Genomic DNA, 26,550 nt, shown 5'->3' with positions numbered 1-26,550 from the left:
GAAGTAATTACGTGACCCCCTTACTGCAGAATCTGAGCACCTTACAATTCTGTGGAATATTTACCCTCACCTCAGCCCTCTGGGCTAGGGCAGGGCTGAGTTCCCCATTGTACAGATGAAGAACTGAGGGATAGAGAGAATAAGTGACTTGCCCCAGGTCACACATGGAGCCGGTAGCAGAGCGGGGAATTGAACCCAGGTCTCTTGAGTTGAAGGCTAGTCCCCTAAACACTAGACTTTCCTTCCTCACTGTAAGTCTAAACATTTAAATTCTCAAGGGACTAGAGAGCGGCACAAGCCACCCACCCTTAAGGCTAGTTTGGTGACATCACTGGGTTTGATGTTCTGTGCTAATCTTTCCTGGGTTACGCGATAAGTTCAGAAACACAGCCAAGCTATGACTGCTTTGTACCTCTTGCTGCCACAAAGCGACGACACATTTGGTGCATCAGGGCAGTGGAGAATGTCCCTCTGTGTAGGGAATGCTCTAGTGGCCTCGGGGTGCTGTAGCTGCTACTTCCCTTGGCAGCTGGCACGGGGCTGTGGCCAGGCAAGAAGGGGTGTGGCTGAGACATTGTTGCATCTGTCTGATCCAGGGCTGCCAGAACATCCTCTTGGTGCCCCCAGGCTGCTCTAACTTCCACCAGGGACAGGACTGGGTCCCTGGTAGTCCCAGGATTGTGTGCGTCTGTGTAGGGGGAAAGGAGTGGGACACAAAAGAGTTTTAGAGCCACCTTTCCCGCCTTCTCACTGGGCCTGTGCTAGGTCTGATAACCTGGCCTTTGCCTTTTGTTTTTCCTTCAAAGAACTGAATTGTTTCCTTTAACTGGGATGATGCTCTCAGTTGTTATTCCCACATCCAGTAGGCATCCACTTTATTATACCAATCTGCATCAAGGCCCTCTGCAACCATGCCGAGCCCCATAGAGCAGTCTAGACCCCACTCTCAGGTATGCCTACACTGCAATAGAAGCCCTGGGACTGGCCTGTGTCAACCGATTCAGGCTGGGGCTTTGGGGCTATAAAATTGCAGCATAGACGTTCGGGCTCATGCTATTCCCCCAAGAAAAATTGTCTGAATGATATAATGTTCACTGGGATCAATTTTCTTCTATGTTGCACATGCAAAATGGGTAAAATTACTGGCTGTCTTCTACGTCGCTCTTCTTTACATGCCGTGAGTTGAAGGGTCAAGCAGCTTATGCTTCTATTATCATTCCTAGCTTTTCCCGTGTTATTTTTTTATGTGTTTCCCTACTAATAGTGTATTTTCAGAAGGCAATGGGAGAAAAATACTTTTGTTTTTCCACTGCACGCACACAGAAAGAGAGAGAGAGAGAAAGGTATAAGCTGTCAAACATTAGAAAAGCCAATAAATCATCCTAACCATTCTTTGCTCCCAAGAGCCATCCAAACATAATGTCAGTTACTCTTTTCTACTTGAATGAATTCAAAGGCAGCAAAATGGTCATTAGTGTGGATTGGAAGGCTCTGGTGGTGGTGGACAGGCTGGACAGCTGAAATCTTGTGAGTCTACTGAAAATGAGATCTGTCAGGGTAATTTGACAACTATAGTTATGTCTGTGCTGTGTCTCTTTATTTCTGTCCAGTTTAATAGTATGTGTAACATAATTTGATATTCACATTCTAGGGGGAAAAATGCCTGGAAAGGATATTTGATGGGTGGACCTTTTAGGAGAAGTCTCTCCCCCACCCCCTGTTTGGGATCATAGGTATTTTAAAAGCAGAAATGGGATTTCTTTTTAGTCACTAAGGCCCTGATTCAGGAAAGCACTGAAGTACGTGCTGAACTTTAATCATGCGGTTAAATTCCATCGACTTCACTGGGATTTAAGCACATGCTTATAGTCAATCTCCAAACAGGGATGCTCTGTTGATTCAGGGCCTCAAGTTTATATACAGCTCTCAGTTTGCCATGGAACTCCCAATGTTGCAAGTGGACAGAGAACACTAATGAAATTATTGGGTGAAATTCTATTATTTGTGTTCTGGTCATAATCATAGCAATGTCAGGCTGGAGAGGACCTTGAGAAGCCATCAAGTACCGCCCTCTGTGCTGAGGCAGGACCAAGTAAATGTAGGCAACCTCTGACAGGCATTTGTCCAGCCTGTTGTTAAAAACTTCCAATGATGGGGATTCCACAACCTACCTTGGATGCCTGTAACTATCCTTACCACTAGAAAGATTAAGCTTCTTTCTTCTTGTCCCACCTTCAGTAGACATGGAGAACAACTGATCACCATCCTCTTTTATAACAGCTCTTAATATATTTAAAGACTATTTTCAAGTCCCCCCTCAGTCTTCTTTTATCAAAACTAACCTTTCCTCAATGGGTCAGGTTTTCTAAACCTTTTGTCACTTTTGTTGCTCTCCTCTGGACACTGTCCAATTTGTCCATAACTTTCCTAAAGAGTGGTGCCCAGAACTGGACACAGTACTGCAGCTGAAGCCTAACCAGTGCTGAGTAGAGCAGGACAGTTACCTCCAGTCCTTTACATATGACACTCCTGGTAATGCACCCCAGAATATTCGCTGTTCGTTTGGAATGGTACCACATTGTTTATTTATGTTCAATTTGTGATCCACCGTAAACCTCAGATCCTTTTCAGCAATAGTACCAGCTAGCCAGTTGTTCCCAGTTTTCTAGTTATGCATTTAATTTTTCCTTTCTCAGTGAAATAATTTGCATTTATCTGTATTGAATTTCATTTTGTTGAATTCAGATCAATTCTCCAATTTCTCAAGGTTGTTTTGAATTCTAGCCCTGTCTTCCAAGTTGCTTGCAATACCTCCCAGTTTGGTGTCATCTGCCGATTTTGTAAGCATACTGTTCACTCCATTATCCAAGTCATTAATTGAAGAGTAAGGGATGTAGGATTGACCCCTGCAGCACCCCATTAGATATGCTCTCCCAGTATGACAGCAAACAATTGATAACTACTTTCTGAGTCTGGTCTTTCAACCAGGTCTGCGCCCATCTTATAGTAATTTCATCTAGACCAAGTTTCCCTAGTTTTGGCACATGGGACTATGTCAGAAGCTTTACTAATATCAAGATATAGTACATCTACTGCTTCTCCCCAATCCACAAGGCCAGTAACCCTGTCAAAGAAGGACATTAGGTTGATTTGCTATGATCTCTTGTTGATAAATCCATGCTGGCTGTTCCGTACAACCCTATTATCTTCTAGTTGCTCGCAAGCTGATTGTTTAATAATTTGTTTCAGTATCTTTCCAGGTATTGAAGTTAGATTGACTGGTCTATAATTCCTTGGGTGCAGGGACTGTGTTTGCTCTTCTCCAGTCCTCTGGCACCTCACCCGTCCTCCAGGAGTTCTCAAAGATAATTGTTAGTGGTCCCGAGATTGCTTCAGCCAGTTCCTTATGTGTCCTAGGGTGAATTTCATCAGGCCCTGCTGACGTGAATACATCCAACTTATCTAAATATTCTTTATGGTCCCTTCTGGCCTTAAAATCTATGATGCAGACTCCAGCATCTTGGGGCTTGCTATAAAGGAGATTATAGAAAACCTACAGCAGAAGTGAGTCATCATAATAAAATATCAATCTGTAGCTAATATCATTTTGTAGGTTCATTAAATTGTGTGTATTTTCTTCCTCTATTGGCCTATAAATAATAGGTGCTCTGCATAACTTATGTTTCTCTGGAGTTGGTCTCCACTAGCATATAAATTGATATTTCCCAGTTTTTGCGTGGTCTTTTTTTGGTCTTAACTCAAGGCAAATAATAAAAAACATCTGCTCCATAATGGCTTTGATTTCTTTTGGGGGTTTAATCTTTCATTTGTTTTTGATTTCCTGGATTATTTTTGACTGTCGCTTACTTTTAGGAGTACTTTTAGATTTACAACTTTGTAGAACTATTTAGCACAACCGGGAAAACAGCAGGAAAATGAATAGCGTCAGTGGTGCAATAAAACTGACAGCGATTGGTGGGGAAGAAAAAGTTTTGACTGTGACGATGGAGGGGTCTTGCTGTTCAGAATGTCTTGGTAGTGTTGTGAACTCCCATAAGAGGGAGGTGGGACTGTGGTGTAACTCTGGTTTCTTGCTATGCAGTGTATTATTTATCATATGCTTTGCCAATATCTTCCCCACCTTGCACTCAGGGAGACTGGAGGAGAGAATGGAATACTTCTTACCGGCTGATTCACAGGGTGGTGTTGTCCCCATTGTTGCTGGAGGCTTCGGCGGCTGGAGGAATTGCACCTCCCTCAGAGCTATTGGAGGACAAAATGTTGGTTCCTGTAAAAAAAAAAAATTGGAGGACCCTGACAACTATGTCTATCATATCAAACTTGGGCTTGCACATCACTTTTTCAGTTGCTTGGAAACTCGGAGAATGATGGAAGCATATAATCCCATTCAAACAAACTCCCCAGGAGGGTTCAAAGGAAAGTATTGTAACTCAGTACTTTCCTTTTTATTTTTTCCTCCATGTCCTCAGTCAGGGCTCGATCCTGCAAAGTGCTGAGCACTCTAGCCCCAGTCCAACAAAGCACTTAATTAACCACGTGCTTCATTTCACGCATGTGAATATTCTTGTTGCCTTGTGCGAGATTTCTCATGTGCTTCAGTGTAAGCATTTGCTTATGTGTTCTGCTGGATTTTGGTCAGAGTGCTCAGCACCGTGCAAGACCCAGCCAGTCCTGGAGGGGAGGGGAAGCTAGATCAGAGTGCTTTCAAGGGAGGCTGAGAATCCTGGTGGGTGGAGCCCTCAAAATGTGGGGAGACTTAATACAGGGACAACAGAGAAGAAGAAGAATGGAAGAAAATAACTTCCTGAGGAGCATCACATTGTTAAAGTTAGAGCCTTATTGTAGCTTGGCATGCTAGAGGAAAGAAAAAAAGGGGTGAGCTGACTGGAAGATTTCTTGACAAATTGTGGATTGATGGGTCTCATATCTTAGACAGGTCAGTTAGAGAGGGGCTTTTATATATCACCCACAAGCTCCTCCATCTCTCTAGTGAGCGCCCATCACCGTGGTATCAGTGGTTGGTCTGACTTTGCCCGCAATGCATGTATTGATGTGAGCTGGTATGCCGCCCCACATCCCGTTTATCCAAAAGTGCTCCTTCAAAATCCACTTTCTCTGACTGTCTCTACAATGCTGGCCCATGCTCCTCCATCGAAGTAATTAGACCATTAAAATATTAATTATACATTAAAAAGCAGAGCTTACACGGCGGGTGGGTAACCATTGATTTCAATGAGAGCAGAGTTAAGTCAAGGCTGAGCACTCTTCAAAATCCAGCCATATAAAACCATGACTGTATTTCTCATGACTGTATTTGGCATAATCCTCATCATCTTTCCCTAACACAGCTTTCTTGTCTCCTGTCCTAGCTCTCTGTAGTGTTGCAAACTCTTCAGGGTAGTGACTGTCTTGCCTTTTTGTCTGTAAATTGCCAATCACACTTTATGCCCCCTCATGAATAATAATTATTATGTTAGAATATCCATAACAGAGGGAATGGCAGCAGGATCTGTGAGTGGTATTTTCAAAAGTGGCAGCATGGGGTGGAGGGTAGAGATTGTGACTCTGTCACAGACTCACAGATCGTGCCCACTCTTGGCCCCATGCGGTCTGTGGGGGGGTGCCCCTTTCAGTGAGACAGCCCTTTTCCCCGGGGGTCCACTCTCTCTTGGGGTTAAGCCCCTCCACCTCCTGGAGCTGCCCCTCTCTCAGCCTTAGCGCACCTGTTTCTCACCATGGGCTCCCTCAGGGAGTCCAGTCACTCTGGACCCCCAGGGCCTCCAAAGGGGATGATGCCACCCTGTTCTCTCGACTGGAGTGACTCTCAGCCTGCGTAAAACAGGAGGGTTGATTGAGCGTTGAACACAGCACAGGAAACTCTCAGGGCCTTCCTCAGCACAGCACATCCAAGTCTCTCCTGCATCCAGGTGGGATCTGCCTGCTCCCTCTCTCCAGCACAGAGCCCCCCTGCTTCCCAGCTGGGCAGCTGAGATCCCCAGCCCCAAGTCCTGCCTCTGTCTATTGTCTTCTTTCCAGGCAAACAGGGTCGTAAACAGGGTCCTCACAGCCCGTTGTTTCCCCACCGGCCAGAACTGGCTGTGACTCCTGAGTTGGGCCTCCGGGTCACCAGGTCATTGGCTGCAGTTCCATGCTGGTCCTCTGGAACAACAAACTCCCTCTCCCATCACCTTGTTAAACCGGTAATCCCTAGGGAAGCTGAGTCCCACTCCCTCTGCATGCAAACCATAGGAAAACCAAGGGAAAAAAACCCATAAACACGGAAACCAGGACTCTCCCCCACTTCGTCACAGACTGGGACTCAGGAGACTGGAATTCTATTCCCAGGTGTACTGTGGTCCTGCTGGGTGATTATTTCACTGCCCCATGTCTCAATTTCCCATTTGTGAAAAATGGGAATAATGATGGGTCTAAAATAGCTGTTCGCACTCAAGAAAGATCTTGCAGTCATCGTGGACAGTTCTCTGAAAACAGCTGCTCAGTGTGCAGCAGCCATCAACAAAGCAAACAGAATGTTAGGAACCATTGGGAAAGAGATAGAAAGAAGACAGTATATATCACAGTGCCACTACATAAATCCATGGTACGCCCACCCTTGAATACTGTGTGCAGTTTTGGTTGCCCCATCTCAAAAAAAGAGAAATTAGAATTGGGAAAAGTACAGCGGAGGGCAACAAAAATAATTAGAAGTATGGAACCGCTTCCAGATGAGGAGAGATTAAAAAGACTGACTGTTCACTTTAGAAAAGAGATGAGTAAAGGGGAGATATGATGGAGGTCAATAAAATCATGACTGGTGTGGAGAAAGTGAATAAGGAAGTGTTATTTACCCCTTTACGTAACACAAGAACCAGGTGTCACCCAATGAAATTAATAGGCTTAAAACAAACAAAAGGAAATACTTCTTCACACAATGCACAGTCAACCTGTGGAATTCATTGGCAGGGGATGTTGTGAAGGCCAAAAGTATAAGTGGCATCAAAGAAGAATTAGATAAGTTCCTGGAGGACAGGTCCATCAATAGCTGTTACTCAAGATGGTCACGGGCTCAACTCCATGCTCAGTGTGTCCCTAAAGCTCTGTTTGCCAGAAGCTGGGAATGGGTGACAGGGGATGGATCACTTGATAAATTGCCCTGTTCTGTTAATTCCCCCTGAAGCACCAGGCATTGACCACTGTTGGAAGACAGGATACTGGGCTAGATGGACCTTTGGTCTGACTCTGTATGGCCGTTCTTATGATACTGACCTCCTTTGCATAGAACTTTGAGATGTATTGATGAAAAGGACTGCAGAAGAGCTGGGTATTATTAGGTGCTCAGTTCTGGTCCAGTTCTGTTCCCCTGAAGTCAATGGTTAAACTCCTATTGCTGTCGATAGCCTGTTGAAAAATCCCATCTTGTGTCTCTTGTGTCAGTGCTTACTTCCAGCAATGGTCTCTACATTGTCCTATTGATGAGATTGGGAGAGGCCAGTCTATGTGGGGGTTCAAGACTTTGGAGTAGCGCACCTGGTCCAGTCTCCGTCTATGGGACACAGTTTGTGTTCAGGGGAAATATTTGCATCTCTTCTCATTTGGTCCAAATCGGATGACTCATCACGAGTAAATAGAGCCCATCTGAAAATGTGCAGTTTGAGCATATGCAAACCTCCCCCTGTGTGTTGTCCTAAAAAAATAACAGGCTCTGGTGTGAGTTTAGACTTAATCATCATTTATCCTACCCGGAAGGCATGAAAGCTAATGATTATATAGATCCTGTGCAGTTTGGTATGTTTCTTTCGATCGAGCATTAGAGATAATTAGGGCTTGCGGGAAGGGGTGCGCGTAGGGTGAAGATGAGAAGTTTTGCATTTATTTGCTCTTTCATGTTCTCTATTTTTAAGTTGGTTGGCAAAAATGTCTGAGAGTAAGTGTGTATGCCTATGGGCTGTTGGGTTCTCGCTGCTTCTTTGAGACACTCAGCACATTCTTCTAGCTGATGCTGGGTAGCAGTGGTATGAATAAATCACTCTATGTAAATGGAGGAACCAGTACCTCTACACATCAGGCATTAGTGGTGGTCGCAAGTGATTTTTGGGAGTTCTATCAGTAGGAAGAACTCCCCAAGTTGCACAAAATCTACAAGGCACAAACGTGGGCATCAGATTTCTGAGCACTGAATTAGAGTGTAGGACCCTCATTCAGGAAATCTTCCCTGCTAAGCACAGTAGTTGTGTCCAAAGTTAAGCATGTGCATATGATTAAACGTGGACTGAAATGCTTTTGACTTCAGCGGGAAAGTCAAACACATGACAAAGTGCTGTCCTGAACAGGGATGCATTAAGTACATTTTAGGAGCATTCCTAAATGGGGGCCTAATTTGGGATCATTCCACCCATGTGAACTCCTACGTTTGATTTTAATTGTTTCTGATGAAAGCCTGGCTAAATGAGCATTGCTGGTTATTATGAATAATCTGTGGGATGTTGCCAAGCTGAGGCCTGGAGTGGTGTGTGTAATGTGTTGGTTAAAAGGTGTGTTGCACTGATGATGATTGTAGGATGGAATGTCATACCTACTCAGGTGTGTGTCGTGAGACAAGCCCCAGGACTGCTGAATCTAAAGGAGAGTTCCCTTTAGTTAAAGCAGCAGGAGAATCTGGTTTTCTGGAGCAAAAGGATGAGCACTCTATCCTGGCTTCTGACTATGAAACAGGGTAGTAAGAAGGTCTGATGCTTATACAGGTAGGAGGGAGCAAGCAAAACCAATTGAAAATGGACACAAGGCGAAAATAAGTGCATTTATTTCACATCTGCATGGAGTGGTTATAATCAGTGCTTACATAAGCCATTCTGTTTGCAGTATTTTTGCCTTTTCAGGTAATGTAGACTGATTAGTTAAAAATACACTGATCTACTTCAAAGACTATCACAGCATTTTGGAAGGTATACAGTGAAAGTGACGCCACAGGAATCAGTATTAGATAAGCAGCCCTCTTCATGAAGGGTTTGTCTGCCACACAATTTTTCTGCTAGTTTATACAAAACTCGGGCAGAAATCCTTACCCCCAGGCCGACCCTTTTATGCTGGGTAAAAGAGCCATAGCCCCATAAAGGAGCCCTAAAATCCTGGGTGTGGCCAGGGGATGATCCCCCACAGTGCTGGCACTGCAGAAGACTGCCATAAGGCTGTGAGGACCCCATCACAAGGCTTGGTGTAGATAATGTGCTGGGGGCCACAGCGTGCACAGCTGCAGAGATCTGGGGCAGTTCCCAAAAGCACAGCCTGGAGCGTCTGGGATAATTTAGATAGGCCGGGAGCCTATCCATCCCCTGAAGCAGCCCAGAATCAGGAGGGCACAAAAAGGTAGCTGAAAGCCACCATACCCCCCCAGTTGTGCATTCTGCACTGTGCCATAATTTCAGTGGAATCATGGGCCAAATTCTGGGGAGTTTGCTCATTTTTTACTTCAGTGGGAGTTGTACCTGAGAAAGGACTGAGTAGAGTTTTAAGATTTGGTTCCATTCATTTACCTCTCTCGAAGAAAGATTCACATTGCCTTCAGTGAGCTCTTGGTGTCATTCTGTATGGAAACTTCTTTTTTTATTGCAGTTGATAACTGCCTAGAAGGTTATTACTGCAGTTAGGTGTATCGCGTGCTTCTTAGAAATTGATGTTGGATTAAAAACACCTTTCGTACCATTTTTTTGATATTTAATTAATGTCTTACAAAGCAAACTGTGTGGTGTCAAACATTCCATCTAATTACACTCATTAGTGGCGTCGCCAGGACAAGTAAGTTTTAATTAAGTTGTACAATGTAAATCAATAGTCATTGTGCCTTCATTGCAATTTACAACAAGAATATACTGTTCTGCACAATTTAATTACAGCAATTGCGGTAGTGGGAATTATTGGTGACTCTACCATTTTGTTTCAACAATCCTCTTCAACAATTTGCAACCATACAATTGGGAGAGTTACTTAAAATGTTCATATTTATGTATATTCTTCAGGTAAGCTGTCATGGTGCTGCCCGTGAGAGCCAGCTGAGATCACTCAGTCAGGGTGAATTGCAAACAAAACGGGGCAGACAAACCCCAAACGCTGGTGGATTTTCCAATACTTAGATTTACTCAGCCAGCCCAAAACAGCTCCGGTATTACCTCCCTGGTTACTCAGAAGTCCAAACAATGCAGTTCCCTTAAAATGCCCAGTCTCAGGCCTCCCTCCAGACACATGTCAGATATGACGATGATTACAGAAAATCTTATCATAGAAAAGAAAAGATTCTTGCAACCCCAAAGGGTCAGCCACACACCCAGGTCCAATTATAATGTAGATCCGCTTATAGCCAATTCTTATTAACTAAACTAAAATGTATTAAAAAAGAAAAGAGAGAGATCAATATACATACAAACTTGAGTTCAGTTCTTGAGGTTCAGATACATAGCAGAGATGAGCTTGTGGTTGCCAAAAATGCTTTTAGAAATAGTCCATAGGTTATAGTCCAATGTCCATATTCAGGGTGACTCCAGTCAGTGACTGGGGATCTCAATCCTTATGGCTCAAGGTTTCCCCTTCTTGAAACCCAAAGCAGCTCTGAGACAGGAAGGATCGTGTCCCAGGGTTTTTAAACATTTCCTGCAGCCTTTTGGCCTGAGAAAACAATAGGCTTGAGTTTCCTTCTTCCAAACATCCTGGCAATTAGCACAGGATAATTTATCCATTAAACAGTTCAGACACAGATTACCACAACTTTCAAAGAGACATATAGACAATAATACAATTTCCCTCAAGTGTCTTCCTAAATACTAATACTCCTTTTTTGATCTTTGAATTAAAGCTATAGCAACAGACAAGACTTGTTTGCTTACATCACAAGACCTGAGCAAACATCTACCCTTCTATCTCTAACAATGCAGGCTTGCATTTCAAAGCTCTATTCATTTACATATCTTCCTAACCAGCTTTTTAAAGTTCGGCCATGGGTCAGGTAAGTCTGTGAGTTAATTAACTCTTTCTGGCCCTGTCACCTTTCAATGAGAAATTACATTACACTCATAACATCACATAACCTTGCTGTGTATTAGAGTGCAGAAGCTGCACCATTGTATAATAGTCCCTGGGTACTGGACTTTCTGTTCCAGGTATATCATGCTTCCACTGAAGTCAACGGGAGGATTTTTCCCATTGAATTCAGTGGCAGCAAAATCTGACTCTTACACAATAACATCCATAGCATTTCGACAGGTTTCAGAGTAACAGCCGTGTTAGTCTGTATTCACAAAAAGAAAAGGAGGACTTGTGGCACCTTAGAGACTAACCAATTTATTTGAGCATAAGCTTTCGTGAGCTACAGCTCACTTCATCGGAAAGCTCATGCTCAAATAAATTGGTTAGTCTCTAAGGTGCCACAAGTACTCCTTTTCATCCATAGCATTGGAGAATAATGGGGTTAAATCATGTGGTTGGTTAAACAGGCAGCTGAGGGGGGCTGGATCCTAAAGATATGTTTCTTGTGACTATACCCCAGCATCCTCCAGGAAGCCATTCCTGGCCTTATGGCGCTCCAGACTGGCAGCATAGCAAAGTCCCAATTTTGCCTTTGTTTAACCGGAAGGAATAAACTTGGAAGCAGCCCAGCCACACAGCAGCTGAGCTGCTGAAAGGGGCTAGAGAATTCTTGCTACACTCTCATGGAAATGTATTCGCTTAGACACTATCTAGGTGCCTGCTTTTGTGAGAAGCCACCCAGGTACCATGGTGATGAGCATTGTATAAATGTCTAGATAAGCGGATAGTTTATAGGTCTTAACTGTGACTCCAGAGTTAAGGTTGGGGTAATTTTTTCACTTCAAGTAGGGGAATTTAAGCTTCTTGTTTAACAAAAGCCATAGTGGGCCTCTCCCCAGTTTACAGCACATAATCTCTGAGCAAAGACTGAATTTGCTGAGGATTTGTTTCAGTTAAATCTGTATTTTAGTTATTTAAAAAAGTCTCCTCTGAGATTTTTTTTAATTGCTTTTTATTTTAATCTCATCTTTTTTGCACCCTTCTAGTTAACAAATGGCTTGTTACTAAACCTTCAAGTTTCCCATAAATGTAAATCTCATTGACTGATCTGTGAATAATAGGCATATTTGAAAAAAAATTCTTAATGATAGGACGTAAACAATCGTAAACAATCGCAATTCCTGACGAGACAATTACAACTAATCAGGTCATTTGCAAGTAGTGACATTGTGACATCAAAAGTACTCAGCCAATCATCAGTAGTCCTCTTGCGTTAATTTGCACACTGCAGTCCAATTGGCTGAACTGAGTATGGGGGGCAGGGGCTGTACACATGCCAAGAGTTTTCATTGGTCCATTACTTGATTGTCCGTGTGCAGACAGAAAGCACAATGGATTGATGGGAGAGCTATGGAGATAATGTAGCATACTATGACATGCTTAATGTTACATACCCATCTTGTTAGTTCCCCTACGGAGTGAATGTTTAGACTCCAAATAGGTGGCCTAATTTTCAAAGGGTGCTGAGAGCACAGCTGTTCCCATTGTCTCCAAGAGGTTCTTTGGAGTGCTCAGTACCTTTTGAAAATCAGCCTTGTTTATTTAAATGCCTACCCAATGACTTAGGGTCCTAATTTTAGGTACCCGGTTTTGAAAATTGCGGTCTGAGTTTATTTTTATAATCAGTGTGGTGGTCAGAAATGAAAGGCTGACTGAAAGAAGTGGCTTTGAGGAGGGATTTGAATGAGGAAAGTGAGGTCGTGTGGCATAAATATAAAATCTATTGTGAAAAGGACATCTGTTCCTGGAAGAGAAGTGATTCTCTCTTCCATTAAGAGAGAAGTTTCCTCTTTGTCTGCAACTTTGTATGACAAGTTTCAGTCCTGAGACCATTCGTATCCTGCAGTTTTACAGCTCTAAAAACAGAGCTAATAATGCAAAGCACAACAGACTCTTAACTACAGAGACAGCACCAAGAGCTGCTGCAATTTTTCTTAGCTTGGCTAAGTGTGTGAAGATTTATTTTTTAATTACACTCACTATTTGGACTACAGATTTTAGGTAATTCATGAAAAAATGTTATAAGCTTGGGAATAGTTTATTGCTGTTTAATGTAAATTGTTTTTTTAATTGCTTGTGTGGCTTGCCAGGGCAAAATTCAGTGAATTTAGCCACAGTCAAACAGCCTGCAATTCACCCCGGAGATGTCCAGTCTTTAGTGAAGAAATAGGCTGGAACGGTTTCCGACAGCATTGTGTGAGGACTGATTCCTGCCCACCACCATTTCTATAAAATAATAAAGGGGCTCACTCATTCATTTTTAAAGTGAGCTGCAACTTTATATAAACAGAATAACTTGCACTCTTTGTTCCATTTATAAATGACTGGTTGTTTTTATTGGCATAATCCCATTTGGGCATCAGGGCCCCACCACGCTAGGGATTGTACACATGTCATCAAAAAGACTGACTTGTGCCCCAAAGAACTTAGTCTGAAGCCCCAATCTTGCAAATAGTTACATTGACATGTCTGGGTTTGTACAGCGCCTAGCACAATAGGATCCTGGCCCAGAGCTGGGACTCCCAGGTGCTATGGTAATATAAGTAATTGAACTGCTTACCTGAGTAACGTTAGGCATCTGTTTAAATGCCTGCAGGGTTCTATTCTTAACACTGCAATAACTTGTCTTGATTGTATCCTATTTTAACAGCAATCAGATTCCCTTTCTGTTAATTGCCAAGTGCCTTTACCAGGGCCAGCAAAGCCCCATGTATTTACTGACACTTGTATCCATGCAGACTCATTAAGGCTTTCTTCTTCTTGTTTCTTTTTAGTGAATTTACTGGACTCCCGCACAGTCATGGGGGATCTGGGATGGATAGCCTACCCGAAAAATGGGGTAAGTCTCAGACGTTTGCTTTCTCAAGCTGAGAGCAGCACTAATAGTTTCCATTTCGAAGGCAGAGTTCTGTGTTGAAAATTCCCTTGGGGGAATTGTTGGCAATAGAAGGGGAAAAAAACAAAACAAAACAAAACAAAACAACAAGCTGCGACTGGAAAAAATGGAGCTGGGGAGGGGTGAGGAATTGATTTATTTCTGCAGCATTGCCAGCCCCACGAGTTCAAATATCATGAGTCAGACTCCCCACCCCAAATCATGACATTTTTAAAAAGTGATAAACTCTGAGTTCTTTTTTCTTCTGTTTTTAGAGCCACTAGGATGCACTTGGGTCATGTTTACATGCTTTTCTCTGTAATTGTGGTGGGCCAGAAACTTACTCTTTGTTTTAAATGAAAACTGAGGGTCTCACATGACTCCAGGAGCTGGCACTTCAAAAAACCAAACTCCAAATCATCTTGTGATAAAATCCCAAGCGTTGGCAACACTGTAATGTCTTTATTTATATTTGGTCTAATTCTGCATCTTGTGAGTAGCGATAGTGAAAACAATGGACAGTGTCCATCCATGAGAGTGAGGAATGCAAGTAAGGGCTTTTTTTGTGATTCTAAGAGACCCCTCATCCCCGAGGGTTGTTCTTTGTTGTGGTTTTGGCTTGTATGGATGGGATTGATACTGCGACTGCACAGAGAATTTTGATGAAACAATGGGGACTTAATCCTGCAAGGGGCTGAGCATTTTTGTGAGTTGCTGGGAATCCCCAGCTCCCTCACCCGTCGCTGAGCGGGACTGATTGGAGCTCAGCATGCTGTAGGATCGGGTCTTGAGTAAGGAGAGGGTTCCGAAATACCATACCTGGAGTTGTAGACAGTCAGCAGCTGTAAATGACTGCAGTGCCATCTTGGAATCTAATTTTGATTGGCTACTGATTGTCATGCAAATGACAATAATTTATATATATATATATGGAAACAGAGGCCTAATTTGGCTTGGTTGTATACCAGCAGTCACTGATAGCCAAAAGGTGACTGTAGTTGTCTTTGACTTCAGACATATAAGAGATTGTAGAGAACTGAGAGTTTCTCCTGACCTGCACTAGGGGCCAGATCCAATTCTTTCCATTGATGTTAATGGAAATTGGATCAGGCCGTAAAGTTGCCCTCTGAGATGCGCCTGGAGGAATTTGACTGTCCTACTGTGCTCTCCCTATGTGGGGATAATGACACTGACCTCCTTTGTGGATCACTTGGAGATAGACAGATGAAAAGTGCGATATTTGAGCTAGGTATTATTATTACATGGGTGGGCATCTTAATGATCCCATGCCGGCAGAACAGCATATGGAGTTAAGATCAGCTGTGAAGGTCCGAGGGGAGAGTGTCCCCCTAACTAGAAGATTTTGTAGGTACTGGATGAAATATTATTTTCTATGGTGCCAGCCCTTTCTAGTATTTCCCCCCCAGCATAAGAAAGCCGTATTTTATTGTCAGCAATGCTAAAACGCAGTTACAGACATGAGTGCAGAAATCATAGGAGCCTAAATGTCCCATAGAGTTGTGTGTGCGTGTGCAGACAAGAGCAGGGAAGACGCTAACTGCTCTAAGCATAGGCCTCAACTTTCTTTTTCCGTGACCCAGAGAAGCTTTATATATTTACAGATTGACTTTCCAACTACCACCCTGGGTTTAAAAACATAAGCTTGACCCATGAATACCAAATCAACTTGGAATTGAGTCAGGAGAGAAGGATTTGTTTCTTTAATTAACTTGCCCAAATCAATAAAAAGTGAAGCAGGCAGTCAGAATTGGTTTTTGAATTGCCAGAAGTCCCTAAATTTCCTTCGTTTTCATGGGGCTTCATAAAAATTCATGATGTCCAATTAGCCCAATTGTCTGTTTGGCCTAATATATTGGCAGTATTTTTCAAGTGGCGAGAAGTATCTTTCTGATCTACCCCCCCAACCCATTTATCACCTCTACAATCAGCAAAGCTCCAACCCTCTCATTTATATGGTATTTCTTCTAAAGATCAGCCTGGTGTAAATATTTAAAATAACTTTCAGCTTGGCATACAGATTTAGAAGTGGGGAGCTTTAATTTTAAAATAAGATCCGAGAAAGGTGGGCTATTCCTTGGGAAGCCAGGTTTCCTAAGACAAAGGTAAATGACTGCAGTGAATTTTGATTGGCCACTGATTGTCCTGCAAAGGTTCAGTGAATGGACACATACATATCTCTGCAGGAAGCAAAGGAGAAACCTTCCCGCATGCAACACTTCCTGTCAGTGAAAACAGTGTCTGGATATAGTATATGTACTGGAATAACCCCTTTGCATCATATTTATTCCCCTATCTAATACTATCCTTCAGTTTCTATTCACTTCAAGTATTTTATGGCTACATTTATTATACCACTGTTGCAGGGATACCACAGTTACTATTATGATAATATATCCTCTTTAAACTCCTGCTTTCCGTAACTCATGCAGTGTTGCCAATTCTCATGATTTCATCATGAGTCTCATGAAATTTAGTATTTTGTTAAAGCTACAGCTGTTAGAATGAAGAGATTGCACGAGAATCTCATCTTTCCTAAAAAAGTAAGCTTCTAGTCCCCATGGTTGCATAGGAAAGCTTGGAAATGTTAAGTAAATGCACCCTAAAAGCCAGCTCAGATACCAGAAGGCAAATAAAAATAGGACCCAAATGTACTGGTTTAGAAAAACCCCAAAACCTCATGATATTTAAGCTGATTTCATGATTTTTGGGCTAAACGTGATTTTTATGAACACTTATGATTTTCTGGACAGCATTAGACTCAGACTGAAATTCTCAACACTCGTCTTCAGTACAAAGATGAATGATTTTAGGGTGGTTTAGCAAAATATTGTGTAACCATTATTAAGTTATCCTGAGAACGTCAAATGGTAAATTTTCATGTTTGAAATCAATTGGGTTCCATGGGGTGGTCAGTATGGGCAATCATTTTGTCTACATCCTATTACAGACTGTCCCCGGGTTACGCAAGACCCGACTTATGCAAATTCGCACTTACGGAAAAAGTTCCATAATCTAGAAACAGAACGATTGCGTAAGTCAGGGGGTGTCTGTACTGCAAACGATGCTAACTTATTATTTATATTGTGGTAACATCCTTAGTTTTGCTAAGCTGTTTCCAAATATACAGGAAGAAAATTCCTGCTTGGCCTTAATTCAGTCTGCTCCTGGTCTCATTGATACCAGTGAAATGCAGAATAGCAGCATTGGTGAAAACCACACCACCTGCATGCAGCTTGAGAAATGAAATCTATGAAGGTGGAGGGCCAATCCAATCCGACCTGGAGCCAGGGCTCAGGGCTTTGCATGCCCTTCCCACAGCTATGTCTCCAGGTACAAATAAGCCATTTTTGGCGTTTCTTAATTCTTTACAGTGGGTCAGACCCACAGCTAGTGTCAATCAGTGGAACTTCATTAAAGCTATGCCAAATTACCCCAGCTCAGGTTCTGGCCCATTGACTTTGTGGTTCTTGGGGAAAGCACTGTAGGTTAGAGTTGTCTGTCCAGTGGCTCAGTCTATTTAGGTACTTACCTGTGGTAGCCAGACACAGAAGCCAAAAACTGGACTGTCTTGGTAAAACCTGGACGGGTAGCAACCCAGTCTGGCCCACATCACTGGGGTACCTGGCAATCATGAATGGATTTTATTCTCTGAACACCCTGGAAGGTAAGGAAGCTTTATCTTCATTTTACAGATGGGAAATGAGGCCCAGAGTAGATTAAGTGACATACCCAAGGCTACATAGACAGTCTGTGGCAGAGCTGGGAATTGGCCCCACATCTCCAGACTCATAATCCAGTGCCTATCTCCTGGACTGTCCTTCCTGCTATGTATGGTGCTATATTCTCCCCCTGGCTTTCCTGCTCTGCTCCTGGTTCCTGGTAGCATTGCTCTCCCTCTGTCCACTATCCCTGGAGCCCCCTCCCCGACAGAGCACTGGGCCTGTGCGGAGCATTTCCCATGCTAGTGTCTGTTAAAATCCTCACAAAGTTGTGGAGGGGTAAAGCACAGGAAGTGCGACCTGCCATCTGCTGAACTCTGGATCCCAGGGGACCATGTGCAGAGTATGGGTTAAAGCGTTGATGATGTCTCAGAGGCCCCTTTATGCAGCACCTGAGCAAGGTTTTTATCCTGTCATCACTAGTGGCAGAGGGGATGGTTTTGCCTCTCAGATATTCTGTAAATGTGGTTTCACTTCACTGAAGTCAATGGAATTACCCTAGATTCACCTGAGAGCAGAATTATGCACACAGTTGCGATCACGAGCTAAAAGACCTCCAGATAAACAAAAAAAACCCCAGCGTCTGTGGGTGGGCTTTCTTGATTAAAAATGGGGCATGTCTAGCGTGCTTGCACTTTATACCCTTCCTGGCACATTTCCGAGGGTACTTTGTAGATTTCAATGAAGCGAGCCACATTAGAAATTTATGCAGATGTGGCTGTGACAATGATTAAGCCTGACATGCAGTAACTGCACTTGCTTTTACTAAACAGTCCCTTTTATCACATATAAAACTCACAGAGATTGAAACAATGGGAAATGGTGTAAGAGAAATATTTATACCAGATCCAGACAGGATTTCTAAACTAAGCAGACTTATTTCCTCTTTTCTTTTTATTTCCTAGAGAGGGGCAGAATCAGGGTAGGAGACACCCTGCGCGGCTCTTAGGTCTGGGTACACCCCACTCAGAGACTCCCTGCAGACACATGCTTTACATCTTGTTTGATGTGGCCATGCAGAAATGCATGTGCTTATAATTACATCCGGCTAATTGCAACAATTGCCTTTTAAAATAAATACTCCGGTTGAGTTGGCTCTATTTGTTCAGCAATTAGGTCTGATATTTTTGTTTCGATAGTAACAATAAGTAGGGTGCGTGTTTTTAGAACTTTCCCTCTTGTGGGTTTTTTTTAAACTTCCTTGCAAACACCTCTTAGAACTTTTTTTTTTTTTCCAAATTAGAGCATGACACACCTGCTGTACTTTTGTATAACCAGGCTTTTTTGTTCCCTGTTGATTTCTCTGAACTTCCTGTAGCATACAGCAGCAAACCCTCTATGGTCCTTTGAGACATGGCTGTTTGCTGGGGCTGGGGCTCACTGCACACCTACACGTATTGGGTTTTTTAAAGCTCAGACTGGAAAACAAACATACACTAAGGAACCTTGTCTTGTGGAGATGTTGAGGATACTGGTTTTGCTCATAATTGTATATTCATTGCAGCAGATACCAAAGAGTTGACTAATTAATTACATTTGTACCAAAAGAGAAAAAACAGTTGCCCCGCCGATGAAAGCAAATCAGGGCAAAAAGCATATGTCAGTGGGGAAATTCAGTAGATTTGACCTTGCAGATGTCTGTTGTTTGGGTGGGGGGGAGTGCTTGGTTTTTGATGAGCAGTGTTTCTGGTTCGTTCTTCTGAGAGAACTCCCCTTATGTGTGTGCCTTTTGAAGTTAAAAATAACTAAGGGTTAGATTAGTCAGCATGGTTCATGAATATATTATGCATCCGATGAAGTGAGCTGTAGCTCACGGAAGCTTATGCTCAAATAAATTTGTTAGTCTCTAAGGTGCCACAAGTCCTCCTGTTCTTTTTGTGAATATATTAGTGTTGCTCTCTCTCCTTCTGAGTGTAGCCTGAGATTTTGCTTTGAAATCCCTGCACTGTTGACTGATTTTGGGGTAGAAATAATAACAATAATAATAATTAATAATTTTTTTTAAAAGGAGGGATGGAAGAACAAGGCGGATTTTGGCACCATTGAGCCATGCCATGTAGCTTTGATTGTAACTGGCATATTTAGGGCACCACAGTTGGAAACCTGTGTTGTTTCCAGTGAATGCGGCTGTTCAGTTGTGAACAATGTTGAAGGCAGAACAGAGAGAGACACCTCAGGGGTGAGGCTAGAATTCATACCAGCAGTGGGGAGCCTAATAAAGATGAAAATAATACTGAAATAGGTTAAAAATATACATTAGCAGTTCTCTGCCCTTAATTTGGCTGGGAATGCAAAAAGAATTACGCTACAAGGGGAACAAATATGACAAGTTGTACACATCTTTGGAGGAAAATTGAGGCAATCTGAAGCAACATTTTAATAATTTAAAAGGAATATTTTAAGGGACGATGTCAAGTTTAATAGGGACAAAATATGACCTACCATTTTCACAAGATTACATGTTGTATGCTTTGGGAACTATAGCCCTGATCTTTTACATACTTACTCGCTTAACTTTACACACTGGATTGGTTCCATTGACGTCAGCTGGGCTACACATATGTGGTAAGTTAGACTCTTATTTAAGTGTTTCCAGCATTGGGTCCTGGTGCCGTACTTAGAGATGGAAGAGATCGTATAGCCAACTTCTGTCATCCCATTCTCTTGCCTAAAGGCCATGGTCCCATGGTAGCATAATTTTCTTTTGGGCATCACCTTTTTTAAAGGACCAGTGTGCTTGGTCTACACAGGTCCAGCACTATCTTTTAGCAACAAAGTTTGCAATCTTGTATTGCATGATAATGATGACAAACATTAATCACATGTTTGTTATGCGACACCATTGTAACCGTTTAAATAAACCGCTGGGCCCATTGTGTGTGTGTGTGTGGTTCTCTCTCTCTCTGTATATGTGTGTGTGTCACGGTTCCTCCCCCACTCTGAACTCTAGGGTACAGATGTGGGGACCTGCATGAAAAACCTCCTAAGCTTATCTTTACCAGCTTAGGTCAAAACTTCCCCAAGGTACAAAATATTACACCCGTTATCCTTGGACTGGCCGCTACCACCACCAAACTAATACTGGTTACTGGGGAAGAGCTGTTTGGACACGTCCTTCCCCCCAAAATACTTCCCAAAACCTTGCACTCCACTTCCTGGACAAGGTTTGGTAAAAAGCCTCACCAATTTGCCTAGGTGACTACAGACCCAGACCCTTGGATCTTAAGAACAATGAACAATCCTCCCAACACTTGCACCCCCCCTTTCCTGGGAAATGTTGGATAAAAAGCCTCACCAATTTGCATAGGTGACCACAGACCCAAACCCTTGGATCTGAGAACAATGAAAAAGCATTCAGTGTTTTACAAGAAGACTTTTAATAAAAAATAGAAGTAAATAGAAATAAAGAAATCCCCCCTGTAAAATCAGGATGGTAGATATCTTACAGGGTAATTAGATTCAAAAACATAGAGAACCCCTCTAGGCAAAACCTTAAGTTACAAAAAAGATACACAGACAGAAATAGTTATTCTATTCAGCACAATTCTTTTCTCAGCCATTTAAAGAAATCATAATCTAACACATACCTAGCTAGATTACTTACTAAAAGTTCTAAGACTCCATTCCTGTTCTGTCCCTGACCAAGACGACTACAGACAGACCCAGACCCTTTGTTTCTCTCCCTCCTCCCAGCTTTTGAAAGTATCTTGTCTCCTCATTGGTCCTTTTGGTCAGGTGCCAGCGAGGTTACCTTTAGCTTCTTAACCTTTTACAGGTGAGAGGAGCTTTCCCCTGGCCAGGAGGGATTTCAAAGGGGTTTACCCTTCCCTTTATATTTATGACAGTGTGTGTGTATGTTTATAAGCTTTCTTTGGCAAGGTAATAAGCCTTGTGGATGCGGGGAAGTCAAGTGGTATATCTTGACTTTAGTAAGGCTTTTGATACTGTCTCACATGACCGTCTCTTAAACAAACTAGGGAAATACAACCTGTTCCCAGAGAGTAGTTATCAGTGGTTCGCAGTCAAGCTGGAAGGGCATATTGAGTGAGGTCCCTCAGGGATCAGTTCTGGGCCCGATTCTGTTCAATACCTTCATCAATGATTTAGATAATGGCATAGAGAGTACTCTTAAAAAGTTTTCTGATGATACCGAGGATTGCAAGTGCATTGGAGAATAGGATTAAAATTCAAAATGATCTGGACAAACTGGAGAAATGGTCTGAAGTAAATAGGATGAAATTCAATAAGGAGAAATGCAAAGTACTCCACTAAGGAAGGAACAACTAGTTGCACACATACACGGGAAATGGCTGCCTAGAAAGGAGTACTGTGGAAAGGGATCTTGTAACACTGTTGCAAAAAAGCAAACATGATTCTGGGATGTATTAGCAGGAGTGTTGTAAGCATGACGCAAGAAATAATTCTTCCGTTCTACTCTGCATTGATACAGCCTCAGCTGGAGTATTGTGTCCAGTTCTGGTCGCCACATTTCAGGAAGGATGTGAACAAATCGGAGAAAGTCCAGAGAAGAGCAACAAATATGATTAAAGATCTAGCAAACACGACCTATGAGGAAATATTGAAAAGAATTAGGTTTGTTTCGTCTGGAGAAGAGAAGACTGAGAGGGGGCATGTATTCAAATACATAAAAGGTTGTTACAAGGAGGAGGGAGAAAAAATGTTCTTCTTAACTTCTGAGAATAGGACAAGAAGCAATGGGCTTAAATTGCAGCAAGGGAGGTTTAAGTTGAACATTAGGAAAAATGTCCTAACTGTCAGGATAGTTAAGCACTGGAATAAATTGCCTAGGGAGGTGGTGGAATCTCCATCATTGGAGATTTTTAAGAGCAGGTTGGACAAACACCTGTCAGGGATGGTCTAGATAATACTTAGTCCTGCCATGAGTGCAGGGGACTGGACTAGATGGCCTCTCGAGGTCCCTTCCAGTCCTACGATTCTATGATATACCAGTGTATGTCAGAGTAACTATGTGAAGTCTACAGCTGCAGAGGTGTAAATGAGATCAGAATCAGTGTGTTGTTATAGGCTGAATCTTTGCCCCACCTAAATACATATGCCTTATGTGAGATGTCCGCCCTCCAAACTTATTTATTCTGAGTTTGTTCAAAAAGCCACTTTCTCCTCATTAGAAATCCCTCCTCAAGACCCATTTCTTCTGTGATGCCTACAAGAAATTAGCCCACCTTAGACTTTTATTTAATTTCTATTCGCCATTGTTTAAAAAATAATAATTTCTACATCATGCTACAGAGCACTCCTCACTATGTAGTCTTATAGTGTTATTGAAGACCTCCCTCTAGCCCCTTCTTTCCGTCTGGTTATCACAATTAATTGCATGCTGCCTGAAATTAGGCCCCGATCCTTCCCCATGCTTGGGGACCCCTGAAGCTGTGTGGCATCATTGACATCAGTGGGCTGTCACTCAAGCAGAACAGCTTGTAGGGTGATGCCTTAGGCCTTGATCTTGCCAAGGCTTATGGGCGTGGACTGTGGTCCTGATCCAAAGCCTGTTGAAGTATCTGAAAAGTCTTCCGTGTTTTCAGTGGTCATTGGATCTCGTCTGTGAATAGCTGAGTTCAATGGGACTGTTCGCGGTGTGTAAAGTTAAGCAGATGTGTGAGTCCCTGTAGCTTTGGGCCTTAGTCTGTTGGCAGCTTGGGGCAAGGATCGTAACTTGTTAACTGTGTGTGAAGTGCCAAGCATGCTCTGAGGTGCCATAAAATAAATTACTATTAATAGTAATGTGAAAATAAATATTTTTCTTTTCTAGCCTTATATATTAATTTCTTGAGCTGATATCACAGAAGAACTTGATGCATCTCAGTAAGTGGAGTTGTCAGAATTAGGTGTATGGGCACATTGAATAAACAATCTCATATCATGCTGAAACACATTCCTTTTTCTCCAAAATCCAGGAATTAAAATTCAGGAATCAAAGGGCTTTGAATGACTTTCTCTTCGAAGAGCGTTGTGTTCTCTTTGTCTCATGTACAACTTCAGGCATTTTTGAATCTAATGTTTTTTAGTAATGACGTTCTATAAATATATATAGTTAGTGCGATCCTGAATCATATTAAATCTTGCTGGATTAAACACCACATGAGAAAATGCAGGTCTTTAAAACCTGAATTAGCGTTTATAGCTTGTGTTGCTCAATTTAAAGCATGTACCCATCTCTTCGCATACTGGGCATTCCCCGTAACGTGTATATTACTTAACCACATAATCCGTTTATATGGCTAAGAAACGCATAGTCCTGGTCTTGCTCCATTAGCTTGCATGTGTTTTTACTTTGGATACCTGCATTGTGGCTAACCACTAATTCAAGATTGCAGTAACTTTTCTTTTTTTATAATGGAGGAAATCGGTGGTGTTTTGTTTTGTTTTGTTTTTGGTGACTAGCTCTGAAAGGCTCTGATCCAAAGCCCACTGAAGTCAATCAGAGTCCTTCCACTGACTTCACTGAGCTTTGGATCAAGGCCAAAAACCAGCTGGGCTATTTTTTTGCTCACATTTAAAACCCTGACCACTGCAGGCAGGGATAAACGCTGTAATGTTCAGTCTGGAAGGTCAAAGTTCTGGAATATTATAAATTTTTGAAAAAAGGTGTTAGAATAGAAACCATGAGAGGTGGGATTTTCTGAAGCTCTGATCATTAGCCTAACACTGCTCCCCTTCAAGTCAGTGGGAGCTAGGGTGACAAGATAGCAAGTGTGAAAACTCGGGACAGGGGTGGGGGGTAATAGGCACCTGTATAAGACAAAGTCCCAAATATTGGGACTGTCCCTATAAAATTGGGACATCTGGTCACTCTGGTGGGAGCAGAGTTAGCTCAATGCTTTGTGTTTCTGAACCCCCTTTCCCACATGTAAGAGGAGTGAGCCCTTTGAGAGATGTCTTTGAATAACTGCAAATTCCAGCAATGTGAATGATCAGGCAGGGGATGTCCCTGTCGTTAAGTATCTAAGTGTGCCTCTAATAAACTTCCTGCTTCAGCTTCATATTGCTTAGCAGAGCTGGTCACAGGGTGGATTGATTTAAATCAGCGATTTAAGTAATGATTTTAATCACCAAGTGGAAAGCCTTGATTTAAATCATTTATTTTAATCAACTTTTCTATTTGTACTTCAGTTATTTCCTAAAGAAAGACGGATTCTCATTGGTTGATATAACCATTAAAACTTGTTGATTTGCAACAAAATAGAAGCTTTAGACTAGATTTGGTACATATTTTTGCTACGTATATACATTTATTTAAGCAATTATATACCTTAATAGTTTCATTTTCTTATTAATTGTACATTTTATTATGTTAGACAGTAGTCAAAGTATTTCTTATTTACTAGATAACTTTTTGCTCATTTGCATCAAGATGCATTGGATGATAACTGGAATTTAATTAAAACAACCATAAATGTTTTGGATACATAAACTTCTCTTATCAAAACATGTTTCACATTTACAACTAAATTATAATAAGTTTAGGCCTTGCCATATTTTTTCACAAATTCAGATTTCATTTTAAACAGGTTCATTTTTAAAAAGAAAAACTTATTATAAAGGTATTATAATTTCAAATAACGAAATTAAAATAACTCCAATTCAAATAAAAAACTGAAAACCGAAGGTTTTTGTTTCAAATGCTGAAATCCAACAATCTCTTGGGTTTGGGGTTTCTTTCAATGAAAACTCAAATAGCTTAGTTGAAAACACTTATTTCCCTCCCCAAAATTTTATTTGCAATAAAACCTCATTTTTGATTGAAAAAAAACCCAAAAAACCCCGATGGCTCAGCTCTATTATCTAGTGTATGGCCTCCATCTTCCACTGGGACAAAAACTTTTACAAAGTGATACAAGATTATTGTTTCTTATTACCATTCAAGGTATTGAAACAGTCTGACATGAAATACAAGTAACACAAGGGATAACAAATAGCCACTTTTGGTGGTCCTATGTGTTTATTTCAAAGCACCCACCAGGGCTATAGGCTCCCATCACTTCCAATGCCACAAAGAAAATTGTTACGGCTACTAACTAGTATTTAGATGGATCCAAATTTGCACAGAGAGGTATGTCTGTAGCAACATTAGTGACACCACTGCTGTCAGTCATCTCTGCTTGTACTGCTGTGCCATCCCATGCTGAGATGCCCCTGTGATTTATTGTAAGCCTCCCATGGGCTGTATGGTGAGTATAAAAGCATTAAAGAGCACCATGGGGCTCAGGTTGCTGCTGCAGCTTGCTTTGCCCTGTCAGGTAACAGTGTGCTTTAAAAAAACCTCCTGCTGCAGACCTGGAAGAGTTATAAGCATTTGCTGGAAGAGAGACTACAGACTTTCCTATGTATAATTAAGCTTGAAGTTACTATTGTTATTTAAAATAGAAATACATTTAAGTGAACATGTCCCCTGTGAGCTCAAGGTTAGATTCAGAAGTGAATGAGAGCTAGAGATATGAGAGAGCGTTCTTTTTTCAATCTGGGTGAAGTTCATGGCTGCCTTTTTGCCAGTGTTACCCCAGTTACGTAGGAGCTATGGGGAAGTTTTGCTATAGCTTGATGCTGAATTTTGTGGGTACATGTACTGGCAGGTATTGGAAAAATGGAGTAAGCAAGCTGTGTCTCCTTTGTGTCTTTCCATGCCTATGGCAGAGCAAGGTAAACCCGCTTTCGGACATGTGCTTACTATAAATAACTGCTTTCCTGCAGTCTCAAAGATGAGGCTTTAACAACCGAAATACTTTGGGACATGTTTATTTATTTTTTAAAAGAACGCTTGTGTAAGGGCCTGGTGTAAATAAATGGCAAGACTCCCATTTG

General features: G+C 42.0%; 1 protein-coding gene across 15 annotated transcripts in view; it reads left to right on the top strand.

Annotated features, from left to right (window-relative positions):
* EPHA5 (EPH receptor A5) overlaps positions 1-26,550 on the top strand; it is a 319,537-nt gene that overhangs the window by 10,305 nt on the left and 282,682 nt on the right. For all 15 annotated transcript variants that reach the window (XM_073340233.2, XM_073340232.2, XM_073340244.2 and 12 more), the window contains exon 2: positions 13,869-13,933. In XM_073340233.2, coding sequence (XP_073196334.1) covers positions 13,869-13,933 — 65 coding nt within the window. The remainder of the gene's footprint in view (positions 1-13,868; positions 13,934-26,550) is intronic.

This window comes from Lepidochelys kempii, chromosome 4 (assembly GCF_965140285.1).
Source record: "Lepidochelys kempii isolate rLepKem1 chromosome 4, rLepKem1.hap1, whole genome shotgun sequence".
NCBI lineage: Eukaryota > Metazoa > Chordata > Testudines > Cheloniidae > Lepidochelys > Lepidochelys kempii.
The sequence above is the reverse complement of the archived record's forward strand: the minus strand, read 5'-3'. Positions and strand labels throughout refer to the sequence as shown.